The following is a 23,851-nucleotide window of genomic DNA, read 5'->3' as shown; positions in this document are numbered from 1 at the left end:
GTCAAAGTCATGGAATGAAGAACCTAACAATTAAAAATATTCAAAATATATACCTTATAAGTAATTGAGCTGCCACTTCCTAAGAAGATTAAAGATAGATGCATTGAATGGGGAATGGAACTGAATGACCTTTAAGGAAGCATCTAAATCAAAGATGCTGTAATCTTACCATTTCTTTCCAACTGGCTAATATTTCTGCAGACTAATAGATTAATATGAGGCAATATTTCCTAAAATTTGTTCTGAAGTACATTAATTCCAAGACATGCTAATGTATATGTAACTATTCTACAGTGAAAAAGCTTGAGAAATACTGGCTATCACAAAATTAAACAGTATTTTAATTTAGTTTCGGAACCTAGAATTTGTATTATTTTAATATATACAGTGAATCTCCAAATGGGAATAAAGTTTTCAAAATTGATTTGACCATGGACCATTTTTTTTCATAATCTCTGAGTTTAGTGAATGAGGCAATACTCTTTGAGAATGCTAAAAGAAATTGTGTATTAATTAAATCAATACAAGGCACTCTGTGGACAGTTAACTGGCATTTCAACCTTGAATTCTAGACTTTTTCACTCATTTGTTCACCTAGTCGATAATCATTTGCTGAACATCATTATATTCCAGAGATTGTACTGAAAATTGAAAATGTTTGCCTTCCAGGTGCTCATGGTCTGGTGTGAAGTCAGGATGGTGCAGAGATGACAGCAGAGAATGAGAAGAGTGGTAATGGAGTCTAGAGATGGGTAAAAAGAGCATCGTCAAGCAGCAGAGATCCACATGGCATGTGAAAGCCAGCAGGTGACTCCTAACGCAGAAGTCATGCTGCCCCATACAACATACAGACCTGTGTCTGCTGCTTCTCAACACAGTGACACTGCTTGCCTCTTCATCTGTGCCTTCTAAATCTTTATCCATAGGCCCCGTCTTGCCAAAGATACCACTTTCTTCCTAATGCCTTTGTCTACAACCCTAGCTATATGTGAGCTTCCCAGTGTACTTTGTTCTGACTTTATTCAATTCCATTCTTACATCTCATGGTCTCACATCCTTCCCCCATGTTGGAGGGCAAGAACTGTCTCTTACCTACCTTGACATCTCCTTTTGGATACCCTAACAGAGCATAACAACTTACTCTCACTGAGTACTCCATAAACATTTAAGTTGAAAAATAAACATACATTGACTCATTAAGGAAAAAAGGGAAAAGTAATATAAAAATTGCCACAGTAAAATTTTGATCTCACAACCAAGCTATCAGGTGTCACACAGCCTCCAATGGTTAGCATGGTCAAATTTTGCTTTTTCTTGGTTGTAATATAGTCCAGTTACTTTGCACATAGAGAAATGGCCACATACAAATATACATTTGTATTACACATATGAAGAAGAAAAACTAAGTGAAATTTTTGTCGTTGATATTATATTGCCTTTCAAAATATTCAAGTAATTGATAGTTACTTTTTAAAATTTAAAAATCTATTTGCTTCCAAGTAAAGAGAAAATATGTGAATTATTTAGCTAAAAACACAGTTCTATACTGAGTTGCACCAGATGAGTAAGACCACATGGTAATTATCTAGAGATGGTTATAAGCCCAGGCTTTGGAGTCAGACAAATATAAATTTAAATTTTGATTCTGTGCATTCTAGCTGTGTGGGACCATGAAAAATTAGTTAGCTTCTCTAAAACCCTGTTTCCTCAAATGCTTAAAGGGAATAACAATCTTTGCAGTACATTAACTTTGCTGTCAGGACAAATGAGAGTGTTTATAAACTACTAAGCACAATGACTGGTAGATGGAATGTACCAAACAAGTGGTCACTATTATTATTGCTAATTTAAGTGGATAAATGCTGTAATATTCGAACAATCTCAGCTTGCTTTTTCTGGACTTTCTGTGTTTATGAGAAGACTGATAGATCTAAAAAAGATGATATAGAAGAATGTAGAGAAAGAAGGAAGACAAACTGGATGGTTGTATTGGGTACAGTGCAGCATAGTCTTAAGAACACAGTTTAGTCCTGAAGCTTTTGCTAATTATCTATGGAACTTGGACCTATTACCTAATGCTTGCCAACCAGTTTCTAGCTCTGCAAAAGGAGGCAGTAGAAACACATAGCTCATAGCGAGATCATGACCATTCCATTAAATGCGGTAACTCATCTAAAAAGCCTTGCAAAGAGCCAGGAACACACTGAATACTTAAGCATTAATTGAGGTTGCTCTTAGTGCAAAATTTGAAGAGCAAGACAATGACAGCATTAAAATGTCTAAATTGAGGAGAGGTAAAGAAAATGGTCCCCATGGATCTCAGGCGTTTCACCTCATCCTTTACAAGTCACACATGAAAGTCATTTCAACCTACAGCATGGACAACTCCAAAAAGCAATTAGATATTATTACGCAGTTCGTAGGCTGGACACCAATGAGAAAATAAGGAGGAGGAAAGTTGTTCTTTGGGTCTTACAAATACTGTTAGAAGCCTTATCCCCCTCTGCTTGGGATAAAAATCCCTTGCAGCACATATCCCAAAGAGTCTAATATTTTTTGAGACTCCACTGTGCCTTTATATTTTAATACCCTGACATCTGGAATCCTAAAACTCTAATGTTTAACCATAAATATCTGCTGAGATTAAAGAGCTATATACCAAGTTTCAATCTTTGGGGCTTATAATTGCTTGGGAAAAGAGAATGGTATTTCCCCTCTAGCTAGAAGAAAAAGACCTTTGCAAGCACAGATATTGGCAGACAAATTTTCTAACAACCGCTTCCTCTCTCCATTCTGCCCTCTCATTTCCTCCCTCACTCTCCATGCTCTCATTTTATAATACCGTCTTGCTGTCACTCTGAGGACAAATGGGAGGAACAGGAAGCCTAAAAAGCTTAAAGAAATGACACATTTCAACCAAGAGTTGAGAAAATGCTGGCCACATTCTGCCTGTGAAGCATGGAACACAGACTCCCAGTTACTTGAAACCACTTCATCACTCTTGGGCTGACAGTCAAATGCCAACTTTATTTTCTTTTTTATCAAGCTAATCTTTCATTTTTGATCTGAGGCTGGTCGTTTTTAACATCTCCACAATGGTTTATAACTTTCTTTCTTAAGAAACATTCAAGAAGTAACACAATTTGAAAATGTGTCTTAGCCACTCACCGTAAAGAGCAGGAAACTCTCACCTTCCCTGGAGGTGGATTTGGTCAGATATCTTGGTCAGACCACACTAATGTGCTGGGAATAAAGTCCAGGAAAGTGTGGGAAAAGCTTACCAGAAATTTAGCTTTCAAATATAATGATTCAGTGTGGAATTTTAAAAATAAACATAATGCCAACCCCATTTTTATACAGTGAAGTATTAAGAAAGTGTCATTTGGAGTTCATTCAACTTATTTCAATACTAGATGATACACATTCAAAATTAAAGGCTTAACATATACTTGTATTCAGAGGTTTAGACTGTAAGTACTCCTGTATGTTTTAAATGTTCTTTTTACTTTCAAACATACATTCAGTGTATATATGAGCAAGTATATTTACGTCTGTTGTATTTGGTACAGAGACCAAATATTCTTGATTATTCATGAGAAATTGAAACTTCCCAGTTTTTAAATTAAATACATTGTCTTCTTAACATCTTGTTTTATTTATTTCAAAGGGAGCATATGCTTCTTATAGCAGTGATTCCCAAACCTTACAAGACAGAATCACTTGCAGATGATTATCTTGTATGTACACACGTGTGTGCACTCATATGTAGTGTGTGTTAAACACAAAAGCCTGGACTTCATACCTACTGACTCAAAATCCTCCTACATTCAAATCAATGTTCAGTGCTCTTAATGGTGGTTCTGATGATAAGCCAGCCTTGGTAACCACTGTCCTGACCACATGAAGAAATATTGGTAGGGGAATGTAAGGTTTTTGTTCTGTTTTGCTTATTTTAAAATTTTCTGCCTAATGAAGACCCATGCTTTTAAAAATACAAAGTTATTTATCATACAAATTATACACTCAAAATATAAGGCACAATGAAGAAGAATGAAATCTCATCGTTCGCAAGTAAACTGGAGAACATCATTCTGAGGGAGGTCAGCCAGGCTCAGAAGACCAAAAATTGCATGTTCTCCGTCATATGCAGACTTTAGATCTAGGGCACATACAGCAATGTGGTTGGACTTGGGTCACATGACAAGGAGAGAGCACACACCGGAAGTATGGGGATAAGTAAGAAACCAAAACACATGATAGTATTTGAGGCCCTCACTGAAGAGGAACTAATACAGAGACTTTAAAGAAACAGAGGTCAATATGAAAAGGGATCAGGAACTAGAGAAAAGGTCAGTTAGAGATGAATCAACTTAGAATGTAACACATTTATACATGGAAGCAATGCTAGCAATCTCCCTGTATAGCTATCATCTCAACTAGCAAAAACGCTTTGTCTTTCTTATTATAGTTTATATTCTCTCTTCAACAAAATTAGAGATAAGGGCAAAACAGGTTCTGCCTGAAAGTGAGGGGTATGGGGGAGAGAGGGAGGTGACAGTGGGGTAAGGGGGAGAAATGGCCCAAACAATGTATGCACATATGAATAAACATGAAAGATAAATAAATAAATAAAATAAAGTAACGGAAATATTTTTTAAAAAACAAAATATAAGGCACAAATTTTATTTATCAGACTCAATAGACATAAATTACTTTTCTTCAAATTACTAAATTTCAAAATAGCAAATTTCTGTGATTATCTCTTTGTAGGCCAATCACCAAAAGTTTGTGAGCTAACACAGGCCAGTGGTATACCCATGGGACAGCACCTCTTGATGCTTCTATTATCTCAGCCTGGATGACTTCCTGACCATGCTGCCTGTTCCCAGCCACTCCCATCCACCACGCAGTCACCCCAGGGCAGTTAGGAGGACCTTGTCAGAAAATTGATATACTCCCATCACCACCCTTCTCAGCCCTCTAACCTAATCCACAGGAAGAGAGAAAAAAAAATGGTGGCCACTAGGAGTAGGGGATAGAAGGAGAAGGAAACAAGGAGATTCAGCTCAAAGGACACAAGTTTGCAGCCTTGCAGGGTGAATGAGACTAGGGAACTAATGTACAACAAGGGATTACAGTATAGCTCCTTGTAGTGTATTGCAGTTTGTATTTTTACTAAACAGATAGATTTTAGGCGATCTTGTTACAAAAAAGGGGGAGTGACTGTTTGACATAATACATATGCTAATTTTCTTGATGGCAGTAACTATTTCACCTTGCATATCAAAGCATCATACTTTACTCATTTTGTCAATCAAAATTCAAACTTCTTAACCTGTCTCCTCTGATCTCATTGCAATCCACCTGCCACTCATTGGTCTCCTTTCTACTCACCCTTCACACATGCTGAGTCCATTCTTGTCAAAGAACTCCGGCTGTGGCTTGTCCCCCTCCCAAACAGTCCCCTCCCTCTGCTCAGACCTGCTCATTCAGATCTTATTTGAAATATAACTTAACTTCAAATAATAACTTCCCTGCACACAACAAACACAAGGTACACACTTACATGCAACACATACACACATGCATGTAGGCACACACACAGACACACACACACACACACACACACTTTTTTTTTCATTTTTTTTTATTCATATGTGCATACGTTTGGGTCATTTCTTCCCCCATCCCCCTGTCCCCTCCTTTTCCCCACGCTCCCTCCTTCTTCCCCCATACCCCCTCGCTTCCACGCAGAACTGTTTTGTCCTTATCTCTAATTTTGTTGAAGAGAGAGTATAAGCAATAATAGAAAGGACCAAGGGTTTTTGCTAGTTGAGATAAAGATAGCTATACAGGGAGATTCCTCGCATTGCTTTCCTGTACATATGTGTTACATTCTAAGTTGATTTCTTCTCAAACTAACCTTTTCTCTAGTTCCTGGTCCCCTTCTCATATTGGCCTCTGTCACTTTAAAGTTTCTGCATTAGTTCCTTTGCATTGAGGACATCAAATGCTATTATGTTTTTTTGGATTTCTTATCTATCCTCATACCTCCCTTGTGTGCTCTCGCTTTATCATGTGACCAAAGTCCAATCCCCTTGCTATATTTGCCCTTGATCTAATGTCCACATATGAGGGAGAACATATGAATTTTGGTGTTCTGAGCCTGGCTAACCTCGCTCAGGATGATGTTTTCCAATTCCATCCATTTACCAGCGAATGATAACATTTCATTCTTCTTCATGGCTGCATAAAATTCCATTGTGTATAAATACCACATTTTCTTAATCCATTCATCAGTAGTGGGGCATCTTGGCTGTTTCCATAACTTGGCTATTGTCAATAGTGCGGCAATAAACATGGGTGTGCAGGTGCCTCTGGAGTAACCCATGTCACAGTCTTTTGGGTATATCCCCAAGAGTGGGATTGCTGGATCAAATGGTAGATCAATGTTTAGATTTTTAAGAAACCTCCAAATTTTTTTCCAGAGTGGTTGCATCAGCTTGCATTCCCACCAGCAGTGTAAGAGGGTTCCTTTTTCCCCGCATCCTCGCCAACACCTGTTGTTGGTGGTGTTGCTGATGATGGCTATTCTAACAGGGGTGAGGTGGACTCTTAGTGTGGTTTTGATTTGCATTTCCTTTATGGCTAGAGATGGTGAGCATTTTTTCATGTGTTTTTTGGCCATTTGAATTTCTTCTTTTGAGAAAGTTCTATTTTGTTCACTTGCCCATTTCTTTATTAGTTCATTAATTTTGGAAGAGTTTAGTTTTTTGAGTTCCCTGTACATTCTGGTTGTCAGTCCTTTGTCTGATGTATAGCTGGCAAATATTTTCTCCCACTCTGTGGGTGATCTCTTCAGTTTAGAGACCATTTCTTTTGTTGAGCAGAAGCTTTTTAGTTTTATGAAGTCTCACTTATCTAGGCTATCTCTTAGTTGCTGGGGTTCTATTGAGGAAGTTCTTGCCTATACCTATTACTTCCAAAGTGTTTCCTACTCTTTCCTGTAGCAACTTTAGAGTTTCAGGTCTGATATTAAGGTCCTTGATCCATTTTGAGTTAATACTAGTACAGGGTAATAAACATGGATCTAGTTTCAGTTTTTTGCAGACTGCTTACGAGTTTTCCCAAAGATTTTGTTTAAGAGGCTGTCTTTTCTCCATCGTATATTTTTAGCAACTTTGTCAAAAATAAGTTGGGTATAGTTGTATGACACACACACTTTCAAGTGGGGCTACCTCTTTAGCCCCAAACACTTTTAAAATTTTCTTTGTCCTCATCATTTGATTATGCACATCTTTCTACTTGAACGTAGTTTTGATTAAAACAGGGATGCTGCCTTTTTCACTCTTATAGTTTCCATGCTTACAAAGATGCTGATAGACAGGGGATGGGCAACACATTTGCTGAGAAGGAAGAATGCTAAATTTAGCACTTAGCCTGCAACAGGTGCTTGAGTAAAGCCAGTTTGCATTTTACCTCCCTCTTACTTTCTCTGGTATGGCTGAGAAACTGTAAAATTCTTTCAAAACTCAAATTCTGATTTCTTTCAGTCCCCTCTCCACAGCACTGGTCTTCCACATGTGTGAACTTTTCTGTGAGTTGATGTTGCCATTTTTAGTCAGGGATAGGCAGGAAATGAATGACAAGCCATTCTGTGAAGCCCTGTTGTCAATATCCTACCTAAGTGGGGTATTAATATCAAGACTTTGTTTTTCCTAAATGATTTTGTATTTTATGATCATCAGATGCCTCCATAATCAAAGGAAACCCCTTCTAGGAATAAAATGTTAGTAGTTCTCAGAGGATCGCCTGCTTGGGATTAGCTGCTTTACACTCTTTGGCCATGCATTTTGCAAAGTTGGCTGCAAACACAAACTTACAGATAAGTATAAAAAATTAACAGCTCGCTTTTCCCCTGCATCACAGCATCACACAGATAGCAAAACCCACTGGCACAATGCTCCACTCACTGATCCACATGGATGGTTTTTGCTCCTGATGCCAGAGTACTTGACAAAGTGCTGGAAACTGTGGATGTATGATTGAGCAGGTATTTTCATGTGAACGTACATGTGCAAATAAAATCTGTCATGTTCCAAATTAAAAATAAACCTCAAAGGCCATAGACTCCAAAATGCGTGGGAGAATTGTTAACACAATAAGGACACGAGAGTGTGTCAAGCATGATGACATGAAATTTGGTTCAAGCGGTCCCCATGCTTTTGCTGGTTTATGGAAGATCATTATAATACATAAATAGATATTAATTCTCCTAAGGTTAAATCTGTATTTTTCTCATTGTGAGCAGGAACTAGAAAATAGCTAAGAGAGAATGGTTTTAAAAAGAAAAAGGTCTTCAGTTAGGGAGGGAGGAACTTGCTCATACTTTAAAAGTCAAAGGGAAACACTGTAGTCCTGTGAGTACCAGAAATCACCATTTACTGTGTGCTATCTCCTTCTTAGCCAGAGGAAATGGATTGTGTTTTTGGTGTAGTAAACAGGAGATTCCACTGTGGGAATCCTTGCAACCAGCACCTATAACAACCTCATTTAAAATTTTATAAAGCTTTGAACATGAAGAATTTAGACAGTCAGTTATTACACCTTCATATATCCACTCGGCCATTCATAAACATGTGCCTGCTTGTCCACAAATGGAGGGTGAATTTTATGCAACATTTTATTAACCTCCAGAGTTTTACCACTGAATGATGTTCACAAGCAAGGCAGAGAGCTTGAAAAATCAAATAGAGCAGTACTGCAACCACTGACAGGAGCACATTTTTCACCTGGACAATGCATTATGCCACATGGTAAGCGACCACTGCAAAGTTCATCAAAATGATTCTTTCAGGATTTAAAAATGGAGCATTTGATTGACATTGTAGAATCCTCTTTGCAGCAGATATTTTCAATGCTATGCCTGATAAACCTCAGGAAAGAATACATTTAACCTGTGGTTAAGGAAAACCAAAGGGCTAGAGAGTTACTGTACCCTGAAGCACATCCCAGCCCACGGTGAGCAGGGATACAATGTATGAATAATTCCCCAGGGCTCTGTTGTGATCACTTGGTTCATGGTCTCCTAGAGTTCCATCAGAGCTGGACTCAAGCATCCACCGTGGTAACCTTGAAAACCCATCCTTCACAGACTTTATTTCTTTCCCAGTCTCACTTCCCTGTTGGTGTTTTCTGGGATCCGCCCACACACAAGCTACTTGGATTCTAAGCTTTGTATCAGCGTGTGCCTCTGGGTTGACCCAAACTAAAATGTGAACTTCTGTCCTTTTTCTTTTCTATTACAAAGATGTGCAATTGTCATTAAACACTGTGGGACACATTTCCCTCACTATTAATTCCTAAAAATGTGAGCCTTACCAAAAAACCTCACAATTACTTGTGGACTTATTTTAAAATATGAAGATGGTTTCCCATAGCATAAACATCTGTGATAATTCTCAAAACCAATAGAAAATCTTACCATAGAAAACAGTCTGAGTAATCAAAGGGTAAATGGAATTGCAGTTGCTTAACCTTTTCATTTTTTCTCACTATATATTGGTCTGTGAATTTCATTCCTCTGTGCAAAAACGTATTTGCTGGTTATATTCAACAAATGTAACCAACATATCAAGGTGAATATTACTCAGCATGTCTGTGCACTCGGCATGACTTTAAAACCTATGCTGCAGATACCTTAAAGCAACTGAGGCCAATAGGAAAAGGGGAACAGGTACTAGAGAAAAGGTTAGATCAAAAAGAATTAACCTAGAAGGTAACACCCACGCACAGGAAATCAATGTTAGTCAATGCCCTGTATAGCTATCCTTATCTCAACCAGCAAAAACCCTTGTTCCTTCCTATTATTGCTTATACTCTCTCTACAACAAAATTAGAGATAAGGGCAAAATAGTTTCTGCGGGGTATTGAGGGGGTGGGGGGAAAAGGGAGGGGGCAGAGTGGGTGGTAAGGGAGGGGGTGGGGGCAGGGGGGAGAAATGAACCAAGCCTTGTATGCACATATGAATAATAAAAGAAAAATGAAAAATAAATAAATAAATAAATAAAATAAAACCTATGCTGCAGTCCCCACAGATCGTTACTCTATTGCAGAGATACATTTTCAACATGTGAAAAATTGTAAGATGAATACAAAATGTCTGACTGCCCAAATGTAAATTTTATGGTAATTAAAGGAATTATATGTAGAGCAAGTTCTGAATGCCAAATTCTACATTGCAGCAAGTAATTGAAGAATTTTTCTTCAAGTGGAAGAAAAATAGAAATAAAGTTACCTAAACCAGACCTGGTGGTATACGCTTGCAATTCTAGCACTCAGGAGCTGAAGCAGGTGGATTGTGAGTTCGAGGCCAGCCTGGGCTGCAAAATGAAAGCCTGTCTCAAAACAAAATACCTATAATTGTCTGCATTTCAGGCTTCCATATTAGAGAGAAATCCCTAAACTAATGATCTGAAAGCCTTAATTCTTTCTTCATGTTCTTGAATAGTTTAGGACAAACTTCATTAATATTCTTCTTGATTATCTATAATCCAGTCATTTGCAATTTATTGAACATTATCCTAAATCTACGTCAAAGAGCTGGACAAAATTCTAGCCATCACCAAGTTTGCGTTCTAAAGGGACAAACAGTAAATCAAGAACGGGCAGAGGAAGTAGTACAAAGGCACTGTGGTAGCTTTTCACATTAAGGAAAGATGAGAAGAATGTGATAAGTTAAAATAAGAGTTGCAAGAGATTAGAGAAAGCAGGCAGGAGCCAAATACTACACATCTTTTAGGCTGGTACTTTGGATTTCATTCCAAGCGAATGAAAAGCCACTGGAAAGCTAAAAAAAAAAAAAAAAAAAATCACTCTGGTATTGTCTGAAGAGTAGACTATAGAACACAGAAATGGAAGAAAGAAGATCAATGAGGAAGTTATTCTCTCACCGGTGGGAGCTGATGATGGTTGCTCTAGAGAAGTGGTAGTGGATGGAATGAGAAGTCTGAAAGCTCAAGTTAGGGGAAAGAAGAATAAATCCTCCCTTCCTTAACCTCATGAATGAATGCACCAATTACTGAAGCAGGGAAAATTCAGAGAATTGATTTGGGGCATGTTTAGTCTGAGATGCCCATTGAATTTCCCAATTGACTCACCTCGATAGTCTAGACCAAGGTTCAGAGTCAAGTCTGAGACGATGACATAAATTGGAAGTAACTGGCATTGAATGGTATTTTAATCTTGTTTATGTGGATAAAAATCAGGGAAAGGAGAAAGGTCTTGAAGACACAGTCCTAGAATGATCACATGTTTAGGACTTGAAAAGAATGAGAGACCAGCAGAGAAATCTGAAATAAATTGACCAATGAAGCAGAGAGAATGCAGAAAAACTCTTTATATTTGCTGGAAGTAGGTTCTACTTGAACCCAAAGGGGAATTCAATCTCACTATCAGTAGAGAGACAGTGATAGCTCCAGGAAACCAGCTACAAAAATTGATATGCAAAGGGTGTTTGACTGTGTATTCATAAAAGTGGAAGAAGGAGTTTTGAGCACAGCAGTTTGAGAGACCACTGGAGAAAAGGAAGAGAAACCTCACAACACCTATTCTCCATCCTCTGTAGACCGAGAGCCTTTGGGCTCAGAAGTCACGTGGGCTAGTTCCATGGCAGCACAAGTGCTGCCTCAGACCCAGATGACCAAACTGGTAAGAGGATTGTTTTTCCCCCTGTGCAAAAACTAGGCACCTGTAATCTGTCCCTTGGACATAGACATAGGCAGTACACAGAGGTTGCAGCAGTAATGTCCCCATTCCTCTTAATGACTCAGCATTCCTTGTAATACATGCAACTTGGAGTCCAACCCAATACTCAGTTCTTGTCCAATGTATTTTGTTCCCACTAGACAACACAGGCAAACCAGTGCCTCCACAGGCACACTGTCTCTACTACAGGCATTCTGTTCAAATACAACTGACCTGTGTTGAAGAAGGACTCAGTCCATTCTGCCTCTATTTTAGGGAACACAGAAACAGGTGGAGGCAAACCCAGGGCTCTCCCATCCAGGTCCTTGAAGAGATATTTTCTTGGATTTTCACAATCTGATTCAGGGCAGATCACTCTTTCTAAATCTTTCCTATAAAGAAAGAAATCAATTCTCTTATTTCATGATAGGCAGTGTAAAATAAATTCAACAGCATTTTTTTGTTAATAAGGTGTTACATAGATATGAAGTAAAACTCTATAGAAAATATTATTTCCAGTTTTATGATCAAGAAGAAAGACAATTTTATTAACCAATTTATATTAACTGTACATCTGGATGTATAATCTAGATGTAGGTTTCTGATTTTCTAAGAAGCAAGGTACAGTAACATGTACCTAACTCTAATGTCTTCTGAACACAATATGATAATTTCTTTATGGAACTTTGGAGCTTTGTAGAATTTTAGTACTACCACTCTGAATATCAGTTATATTTAAGCTATAAACAAACAAAGTAAAAATAACTAAAAATAACTATTTAACAAGTATCTGTTGAAAACCTTCCACTGGAAAGTTGGAGAATATAGTGGTGATATAGACAGACATGGCCCCTGAACTTTTAGGATTCAGTCAAGTGGGATATTTATAATCAAGTAGTAGGTAGATAGTTACATCAAATTACAGAGATTTCATTTTATGTCCCCTCATCCAGTAGTGTTAGGTATCATTGGTAATACTGCTAAATATTCATTCAATGCCAACCATATATTGTGTGTTAAGATACAAAGAATGGCACACTACTGTCATGTAGTACCATGATTTGAATGATGGTACTCCTCTAATATTCATGCTAAAACTTAATCCCAAAGCAACAGTACTAGAAGGCAGGGCCTTAGGGAGGTGACTACACTACGTCATGAGGTATAGAGGGTAGGGTCCTCATGAATGAGATCTGCATCCTTACAAAAGGTCTGAAATGTGAAAGGAAGGAAGTGCTTGCTCTTAGTCCTTCTGTCCATGTGATAACGCAATATCGCTCCCTCAGAAGAATGGAGCAGACACAGCTCTTGCAGGGCACAAGTCATGCCAATGTCCTGATCTTTCACTGCCCAGACTCAAAACTGTAAGAAGTAAAGTTCTGTTCTTTATAAATTATCTGGTCTGTGGTATTTTGGTAGAGGAACACAAACTGCCTAGGACATGTAGCTTTGCAACTATTTCAACCCATTGGTAAGACATGGCCAGAAGCAAATTTGACAGTAGACTGAAAAATGACAGAACGACATAAATTGTATGGCTAACTGCAGTTAGGGATCTACAATGGTCAGGAATGGGCACCAAAAGGAGGCCAGTGTTAAGCCAAACACAAACTTTCTCATTAGGGTGGTTTCTTTAAATGCTTTTTTTCCAACTAAAGGAGTTTTCCCCAGTGTTGGAGGAAAGTAAACATAATCCATTCTTTCTGCTCCTTATTTTCCCAATTCTCCACCTCCTCCTTCTCCTAATCCTTCCCTTTATTCTTCTTTTTCTTCTTGGTGGTACTGTTTGAACTCAGTACATTATGCTTACTAGGCAGATACTCTGGCACTTGAGACACATTCCCAGCCTTTCTTGCTTTGGTCATTTTTCACATAGGGTCTCACGTTTATGTCCAGGTTGGTCTGGGCTGCACTCCTCTTACTTATGCTTCCCACTTAGCTGGGATGGCAGGCATATGCCACCATGTCCTATTTTTATTGGTTGAGATGGAGATCTCGCAACATTTTGCCTGGGCTTTCCTGAAACTGTGATCTTCCCAGCTTCCACCTCCAGAGTAGCTATTGCACCCAGCCCCAATCCCCTCTTAACACAAAAAGATTTCTTACCTTATTTTTGTTTCCCTAAAAAAAAAAAACCTGTTGCTATATCATATATTCAAGAACAGTAGCTACACCTGGTTGAATGCTGACACATCTGGTCAACGCTTCATTATTCAGTTCAAAGATTCTTGGCAGTAGACATAATCACCTTCCATCTGTTCATCATCCTGAGCAAAGGCTCCCAAGCCTCCTTTATTTGATGGTCCTGGGGTTTGAACTCAGGATCTTATACTTGCTAAGCAGATGCTCCACTGCTTGAGCCACTCTGCCAACCACTTTTTGTGCTGGTTATTTTCATGAAAGGGTCTCGGGAGCTGTTTGACCCAGCTGGCTTTGAATACTCCTAATGTCTCCCTCCTGAGTAGCTGGAATTATGTGAGCCACAAACACCCAGTTCCATGCCTCCTTCTGAAGACCACTGATCCTACACTTTATCAAACAGTGAAGAATTAGAGTTGATCCATTTCCAGTGATTTTGAAATTATCACCCCCAATGTCTCTCTAGTTAAGACAAAGAAATAAAACAATAAAATGAGTCTTTCACCCTGTCACCTTTGTTCCTTTTCTTAGCCAAAGAAATTCAGATGGCTGTGTACAGACTTAATGGGGAGAAAAAGAGCATCTGCCTCTTTGTGAGAGATATTTGAAATATCACATATTTGAATGCAGGAGGTAGAAAGAATTGGGGCCCTTAAATTACTGTACTAGCCTAGTCCACAAGGACTTATTTCTGTTTTTTTGATGATTTGAAATATTAGAGGTTTGAAGAATGGCCAAATCCTTCAGAAATATGGCTTATTTTCAATACAAAAAGAGGTACCTGGGGTATAAGGGAGGAAAGTAGAACTTGTTCTTGTCCTTCACTTTTAGCATCCTGGTCCTCTCTGCTAGTATTGGGTGCATGATTCCAGCACTCTCTGCACTGGGCAGAATGCAGATATCTAAGTCATCCCTATAGCAGCTTTTCACAAAACTAGAAAAGGTGACATCTGAAATTTTAAAAAACATAAGATTATGCCATGTAAACCACCAAAACAAATATAGATTATACAAAAAAAAGTTCTTATAATAATGTATGTGCATGAGTTAGTTTAAGCCATCCAAAGTAACCAGTGGAGTTTACATAAATCAAAAGATTCATCAGAATCCATTCATGAATGGAAAAACAAACCAACTGCCAGATAGTCTAAGTGAATCAGGAGAGAGCAAAAGAATACAAATACAAGCTGATAAGAGGAACTGCAAGAATTATGGTAAAACTTGAGCAACCGACTACTAAGTAACCAGATGAGGCACAATTAGTGCATCTCTCTATCTTCACTGTATAACAGGAAAAATAAAACCTACCTAAGAGAGTTGTCACAAAATCAAGTTCAGTAATTGCTACGGACTCTCTCCTGCAAATATAAAGCATCAACTTTTACAGGGAATCATACTCTGTCATTATGAACACCACTGTGGTCACCAGTGACATCAGGTTGTCAACTCAACAGTAAGCACTAGGAAATTACTCACGTAATTTCAGAACGCTATGGAAAATTCCATGCATTGACTATGAAACTACATTGCTTCCATAAACCTCACCATCTTACCTTGAAGTTTCATGATTCCTGAAATTAAACGGCCATTCCTAACTTTGTGCCATGGCTCCTGAGGCCACCGATTTGGTTCTGAAGTGAATACAGGCCATAGAATACCAGCTCGGCCTCCTTTTGGGTTGGAAGGTGCTCGATCTGCTGATGTCAAGTTGGCTGAGTGAGGCTTCATTCTGTCCTGAATGCAGTCAAAAGAGGAGCTGGTGGCCACAATGACTGAACTCCTAAGCACAATCTGCATGTTTTTGATGGGGTTTAGTGGAGCAGAGGACACACACACGACAGCCAAAAGACCAACAGCATTGTCTACCAGAGTGACATTCTCTATCACCACACTATTCTCTACCTGTACCATGGCACCATAGTCAAAGTTCTTGAAAGACAGGAAGCCAGAGACACCTGTACAGCCATCAGGCCCACTTTCCTTATAGAGATGAAGACCATGAAGGCTTGAATGTGCTACATTGTCAGACCAAAGCACTTTCGAGGAGCACCCATGGCCTCGTATGTGAAAGCCAATTCGCTCGGATCCTGCTGCAACATTGCCATGGAGGATGACATCCATTGCTCTGTTCACTTTGATTCCTGCCACCCAAGTGGCAGACCACGCTGGCTGTGTCATCAGAACTACGAGGTTATTAGTGAGGGAGTAGGCCTCACCCTCCAAATCAATGCCGTGGCCAGCTGTGTCAAACACTATATTGTCCTTTAGAGTGATTCCATGACTGTCCAATGCGTGAATGCCCCCTCCACAGCTTTGGTGCAAACTAGAAGATATTATCCAGGATTCCGCTGACACCTTAGAGAATTCAATGGATGAGTACCGTGGTGACCCAAAATGCTGAATTTCCACATTAAGAAGATGAAGAACACCTACAAATAAAATGCAGGTCATCAGTTGAAATGCACAAAACACAAAACACTCTACTTGAAGGCACCGGACTAGGCAGATTCTTAATCAAAATGTAGTAGTTCATAGTCAGCACCAGCAACAAACAACAAACTATGAGCCACTGGAAATACCACATTAATTCCTAAAAGGTTTTTATGTGTGACCTTAAGAGGGTAATGTAGGATGAGAAAAGATGGAAGGAAAGTAGAAAAAGAGAGGAACCTTGGAATTGGGCACAGCTTGATTGCAGAGTTTGAGCTTTTGTCTGCTGGGTCAAGGACCAGGGTAAGAATGAAGGGAATATGGATTGGTGTCAACTCATCACGAAGTCAAGTGTATCTCCTCTCTGTCTCGTAACACATATGAAAGGCCATAGCCATGAGTTAAAGGTATGACTCAAGTGGTAAAGTGCTTCCCTAGCCTGCATGAGGCCCTGAGTTCAAAGTCAAGTACTGCCCAAAAAAGGCCATAGGCATCTCCACAAAGAAATGGCATGAATGAATAAAATGGACAACTCTATAAGCCACTGCAAACATTTCTTAAGAAAACTTTGGTTCTGCCCAATTGATGTCCAGAAGCATAATATGTTATACATGCTGAAAGCTGTAACATATTTTGAAAATCATTTCAAAGACCAGGTGACACCTTTTCTGTATTTTTATTCTAGCCATGCCATATTCCTGGTTTGTTTTTATAATAAAATTTTCTACATATTTTATATCAGGAAAGGATAGTGAATTATTTAGTATCATTGAGAACTTTATTTGTACTGTCTTAAGTAGATATTGTTACAATAATATAAAATTTAATATATAATGACTATTAATAAATCAGTGTATATGATCTTGGTAAAACAGATAATAACATGATCACAGGTGAATTAATATGAGGTAATAATTAATATGAATTAATAACTAGACTAACTCATATAACTCACATTACATGGTGGGCTCTGTTCTAATTCAGATAATAGATATTTACACATATATATAATTTTCACAAAAAAAATCTTATGACATAGATATAATTTTTGTTTCCCTTTTGCTGATAAGGAAACTGAGGCAGAAAAGGGTTGACTAACAAGCTAGGAATCATTCATATGATGAGCAGCTGTACAATTACCCCCACACAGGATGCTAACAAAGTGGAAGATGACACGGTAAAGAGAGCGATTCTGCACTGGGTTCATGTAATTAGTGAACCTGTACGATTAGTCCTGTCTCTTTTGCCGGCTGGGACACAACTTGGGTCTTTATTTCTTTCTTTTGTTTTGGTTTTTTTGAAGTACTGACAAAGGTCAAATACAAAGTTATTTCTCTCATTAAAAAAAACAGAGGAAGCTATGCATTTGAAGTTTCAGTGTGACTATGTTTTAGAAATTATAAATTCAAGGTAACCCAGCCTAAGCTTTCCTCTTCTCCACTGCCTTTTCACAGATGAGAAACCAGAGCCCTTGAAATCACTGTGAGGACAAAGTGAAAGGCCATGCACCTCCCCTTGTGAGCACACAGCGGGACCCCAGCACAGCTGTTTCTCAGTGGACTCTGATTGAAGAGGCACTGGTAGATATCATAGAAATATTCACAATGATAAAGCGTCTGAAAGCTGTGTATCTGGTAACAAACAATTCTTGCCAATAGCAAGAATTTATGCACTCAGTTCTAGACTCTTGGTCAATGCATTGTATCAGTATTATTTTAATTAGATTTTTAATGTCTTATACTTACATGGCAATAATTCATAGTTTTGAATTCTTCAAGATCTTTTAACTTACATGTCTATTAACCAATGACTGAAGATTAATCAATAGTAAATACCTAAAACATCTGGAGCATTAAATGAAATATTAAGAAGTGCTTTTATTCACTACTTTACTACCTTTTCTTCTGAAATCATAATTCTGAAAAAGTATCTATCTAGATGTTACTGTTCAGAAGGAGAGTCAATAAAAAGAGGGGACTGTTCTGGCCTGCTTCTCATCCCTAGTCACTCAATACCCACATGTGGCATCTCTGACCTACACCTGATTGATCCCACCCCATCTAAACCCTGGTATATGCTATTTAGAAAATCAAAGGCTCTCAATGAAGCATGAAAACCTGGATTGTATTCTGGAACAGAAAAGGACAGTGGAAAAACTGGTGAAATATGAAAAATGTCAAGTCTTTAGATAATGTTAACAAATCAATTTTTCTTTCTTTTCTTTCTGGTGACACTGAGGTTTGAACTCAGAGTTTCATGCTTGCTAGACAGGTACTCTATCATTTGATCCACTTAACCAACTCTGTTTTGTGTTCAGTATTTTTGAGACAGGATCTCATGAACTGTTTGCTTGTGGCTGGCTTCGAAAGGCAATCGTCCTAATCTCTGCCTTCCAAGTAGCAAGGATTACAGATGTGAGCACCAGCACCAGGCTACAATGTTGATCCCTTAGTTTTCACAAATGTACCAGTGTTATGGCAGCTATTAATAATAGGAGAAATTGTGTGAAATGCACATAGGACTCTTCACACTATCTTTGTAACTTTTCTATAAATCCAAATTATTACAAAAGGAAATGTTTACTTAGCACAGTTTTCAGATTAAGGCTTGAATCTGCCATTTACTAATTAATTGACTTTTCTTTCTCTTTATTCATTTTATTTATTTGCATTTATTGAGTACTAAAACATGCATGTTACCATGCTGGAAAACAGATGGAAGACCCAACCTCACCCTCAAGGAGTTCACAGCTCATGGTGTTATACAAATAAAAAGGAAATTATAGTACAGACTCTCTGTTTCCTACAATAGGAAGACAAAATGTCTCTCACACAGAGATACTAGGATTAAATAAGAAAATTTCTATAGGGGGAAAACCAGCATAGTTCTTGATGGATAAAGAGCATTTAATACAGTTTTTCTTTCTCTTCTCCTGGGAGTATTTTTTTTTGACAGTTCTGGGGTTTGAACTCAGGACTTATGTATTTGCTAGGCAGGTGCTCTATCACTTGAGCCATGCCTCCAGCCTTTTTTATCATGGTAATTTTGGTTATAAGATCTCACTCTTTGCTGGTGGAGTGGTTGAAGTGGTAGAACACATGCCTAGTATATGTGAGGCCCTGAGTTCAAGCCCCAGTACTGCCAAAAATATGGGTCTTGCTTTTTGCCTAGGCTGGCCAGGACCATGATCTTTTTTATTTTATACCCCAATTCTTGTGAATTTTTCCTAGGTAGCCTTGAACCAAGATCCTCCCAATCTCAGCCTCCCAGTAGTTAAGATTATAGGCATTAGCCACTGATACCCAGACCTGGGGGTGAGTTTATTTGTTTTTTTATTGTTGTGCTGGGTGGGGGGTACTTTGTAGCATTTACAAAGGTTCTTACAATGTATTCAATATATCATACTTGAATTCACCCCTTCTGATGCTCTCTTTCATCCCCTCCCCTGATTCTGGGGGTGATTTTAAAAGCTGTAGTCAGGAAGTTCACAGAGGTTTAGGATCAGGTCAGTTTGCTGCTGCACATTAAGGATTGGCTTTCTTTGGGGCTCTGGTGATCCTGCTCCAGTTTGACCCACAGCTTCAGTTAACTGAAACCCTGTATGGCTTTCCCTTTCTGATTCTCCATATTCATCAATTGCAGGTCGATGTCATTTCTACTAGAACAGAACTCAGTTTTTGTCTCAGTCGTCTATAGCAGGATTTTTCCACCTCAACATTGCTGCCATTTTGAGCCAGATTTTTTTTTCTTATGACTGGAATCTTCCTCATTTTGGTATCTACTCAGTCAATACCAGAAACCCCACCCCCCAAATCATAACACAATATGTCCCCAGATATTGTCAGTTCAGTTGTCCCATAAAAGGCAAAATTACCTCTGGAAAGAACTTGCAGTACTAAAGCTTACGGAAAAAGAGAGTGAGCTTGGTCTGTGGGCCATGGATCCTGAACTTATAATTTAACATACAAACATTGCCCTTAACCACACTGGTGAACAAGAGATGCAACCAAAATGTCCCATGCTGAATATATTTGGGAAGTGGTTAAGTCCTTTATTTCAGGCCTTCTTTCAGCCTTTATTATACTCACGTACAAAGTGACTTTCAAAGATGGAGCAATAGTCATAGGATTTCCCAAACTATTTGAACAGGAAGCAACTTTGACATACTATTTACAGAATACAAGTTTAAGAAGCAGGGACCTAAACAATTTGATAACATTCCAAAAGGGCTAACACATGAATAAAAAGAGAAAGATTGACTTCAAGCAGTCTAGAATGTGGAAATCATTTTTATTTAAATTCAAGCCATTAATTTATAGCATGAGCTGATATCTGCCATCAGATATAGCATGCTACCGGGAAAGAGTAATAGAAATTCAGGAAAGAGATAAAATTCAAATGGTCTTTAAATCATCTATAATTTCAAAGCAGAGGAAATTTCACATCTGCTGAAGATGTTTTCTTTGAGGTAAAAATGTGCATACGGGCTGATCTCCAGTGTATTATTTTAACATCTCACTTGATAATTGAATACAGATTAGAACTGAAATTCATAGCTTTGTGGAACACAAAGGAACCATCTAATTTAAACATTTTGTATCCCACAGCTGAATTTTCTGACTGCCCCAGAAGAACAAGGCCAAACTGATAACGCTTAGACACTTAAAATTTCATTTACCTGAAAATTCTTCTCTGTTGGACTTCCTGAAGGACCCCACAAGTAGTCTTCCCTTACACGATGTGTCAGGTTGAATTCGTATATTTCGGGTCAACAGTCCAACCTCAGCAGCCAAACGAATGTGTCGACCATCTTCTATGACGTGGGCACCTCCTGGGGCAACAGGTGTTGGGGGTGGGGTAGGAATATCCTTTGAAAACCTATTTTGGAAATCGCTAGCTGGGGACCAGTGCATCTCACAAATGAAAATACTCCTTTCCCCTTGGAAGTCCTACCAACATTAAGGTCTGGTTTTCCTCAGGCATTCTCCACAAATGTCAGCTGAGAAATGAAAAACTTGTTCACTTGTCTCTCTTTGGGATCAAAGTGAGTGTTAGAACAAGAATTCATTTCCTCTCAATAACTGTGGGTAGTGGGACAGGCCTCTGGTACAGGGAAGTCAGAGTGACCTGTCCAATTAGTGGGGGTCCCCAACCTCCTTCCTTGAACACATCAATGTGAGACTGTGGTGTCTGACTGTACATTGTTCACAGACCTCCTTCATGACAGTAAGGAATCCCAGATCAACTGAGGCAGTGACAGAGAATAAACATCAGTGTATTAGAGGAAAAGGAAAAGGAAGAAGCTGTACCAAGCAGCAGCAGCAGCACCCTCTCATGGTGAATCTCAAGCTGTCTGCTGTCTAGAGGAACTTCCACAACTAGAGTAGAGGTACAGTGCTAGTTTGTTTCATGGTTTCCATGTTTGATTCACTATCACTATGGCTCTCACTAGCAAGGATTGCTGGAGATTTCTCTTTTCTCTGCCACTTTTAATAAGGAAAACCAAGTTGGATATAGTGACACCTGCATGCATTCCCAGCCACTTGAGAGGCTGAGGCTGGAGCTCAGGAATTCAAGACCAGCCTGGGCAACATAGCAAGATACTGTCAAAAGAATAGAAAACAAATGAAATCACCCTTGCAACTATAATTTAGAAATAGCTTAAGAGAGTCCTGGTAAAAATGTGCATTTCCTGCTCACATATCAGAATCAAAAATATTCTCTTATCCCTTATCTGCAAGTTTCATTACTAATTAGTTATATGTCTTGAATTGGATTTATTTACCAGACCAAGCCAGGAAGATCATGGTAATTTATTATTTTTGCATGGCACATTTGTACAATATGTGGCATATCAAACTATTCAGTACCTGTTTTCTCTTTTTCCTTTTTCTTTCTTTTTAAAAAAAGTCATAGTAGTACTAGTAGTCAAGCTATAAAATGTATTTGGTGTCAAGAAGAATACATTCCCAAGTATGGCAAACAAAGTCATTATTTACAATAACTGCCATATTCTAAGAGATTATGGGATTTAATGTGCCAGGAAATGAACTAGAAACACAGTGCCCATGAGTTTTATTCTAAGTCATGAAATTACTCAGCCACCTTAAATAAAATTCTCAATCCTTCTCCTCTTAGGCTTGCCATTATAAATTTTTTTAAAAAAAAACCCTTTCCATCTAAGTATTCCTTAAAAAATTAAGTAATAAAACTAAAAAAGATAAAATCTTCTAGGATAAGTCTAGGGCAGCAGTAAAGTATTATTCTTCCTTTCTGAATGGTAAAACCTCCAGGCAGGTTGCCAAACACAGCCATCCTGGTGCATTAATTTCCCTTAAGCAACAAACCATAGTCTTACCAATATGCCGGTGTTTGAGACGTTCATGAACCCTAATGTGGTGACCCTTGACGTCTTTCACAGTGAGGACCTCTGCTTCATGAGGCTCATAAGAAGAGGAGCTAAGGATGATTTTGTCATGGGGCTGCCAATCCACTGCATCTTCTACTATAATTCTGTAGCAGCATAAAAATCATATCTCACACATTGCCAGAACAACACAGATTATCAACTAACTCCAGAGAGAGAGAGAGAGAGAGAAAGGAAACCCGTAATAACCAATAAGTGCCAACACAGAAACTGAAAAACACAAGACACCAAGAAAAGGCATTTGTAAAAAGTTTAATGCTAATAGAACCCATTTTCTGGCTTGCAGATATTTACATTACAGAGATAGCAAAGATATTCCATAGCCATAAAGTACAAAGAAAAAGAATAAGAAGCAATGAAAGTCCCAGAGTTCAGTGAGTGCATCTTTGCCTAGTCTCATATAATAGTGATCTTCCTTCTTGATTGGGAAGCAGTTTGAATAATCAAGATTTTCCTGAAGATATCTTTCCTCAAGAGTTTTCTAAACATCTATATTGTCATTTTTGGACAATTTATCACTGCACATATCACTAATGTGTTCATGGTCAGACAGATACAAATGTGAATCATGAAGGTGCCAATTACAAGCTGTGTGACCTTGAGAAGCCATTTAACTTTTCTCAGCTTCATATGCTCATCTGAAAAGTAGTATATTTATCCCTTCCCTACAATATTCTGCTCGTATTGTGCAGCCTACAGGGTCCATATTCCTTGAGTGTGCTACATTGAAACCATTGAGATTTGCTCACATTATGAAACAATGAGGGCTTTGTTCACTTTTTTAAAACCCACATTTAGTAAATTTTCTGTTCGGTCTGCCACTGCCGCCTAGCTTTTCCCAGTGAATATAACTGCTCTCTTCTCCATTCACAGTCATTGTTCACTCCAACAGCATAAGCTTAATTCCCTGCCTCCAGCGAACACCCAAATCTTAGCAAGTTTTGACAACGGATTCTGTTCTACCCATAAATGTTCATCCAGGCAACATGGGACATATGCAACCAGACAATTATGTGACCTCCACTGGCACAGCCACTGATATGGTCCAGACACTGTAGTAGGTCATAGAGACACAATTGTAAGTAAAACATAAACCATTTGTATTGAAAA

The 23,851-nt window shown here is 38.5% G+C and overlaps 1 protein-coding gene across 9 annotated transcripts in view; it reads right to left on the bottom strand.

The window, feature by feature from the left end:
• Pkhd1 (PKHD1 ciliary IPT domain containing fibrocystin/polyductin) overlaps positions 1-23,851 on the bottom strand; it is a 468,594-nt gene that overhangs the window by 120,909 nt on the left and 323,834 nt on the right. For all 9 annotated transcript variants that reach the window (XR_012450616.1, XR_012450617.1, XR_012450618.1 and 6 more), the window contains 5 exons: positions 22,673-22,827; positions 20,993-21,145; positions 15,438-16,313; positions 14,666-14,834; positions 11,980-12,137 (listed from right to left, as the gene is read on the bottom strand). Coding sequence is in view for 6 of the 9 variants with exons in the window: in XM_074081972.1 (XP_073938073.1) it covers positions 11,980-12,137; positions 14,666-14,834; positions 15,438-16,313; positions 20,993-21,145; positions 22,673-22,827 (1,511 nt within the window). In the remaining 3 variants the exon portion in view is untranslated. The remainder of the gene's footprint in view (positions 1-11,979; positions 12,138-14,665; positions 14,835-15,437; positions 16,314-20,992; positions 21,146-22,672; positions 22,828-23,851) is intronic.

The sequence above is a fragment of the Castor canadensis genome, chromosome 8 (assembly GCF_047511655.1).
Source record: "Castor canadensis chromosome 8, mCasCan1.hap1v2, whole genome shotgun sequence".
Lineage (NCBI taxonomy): Eukaryota > Metazoa > Chordata > Mammalia > Rodentia > Castoridae > Castor > Castor canadensis.
The sequence above is the reverse complement of the archived record's forward strand: the minus strand, read 5'-3'. Positions and strand labels throughout refer to the sequence as shown.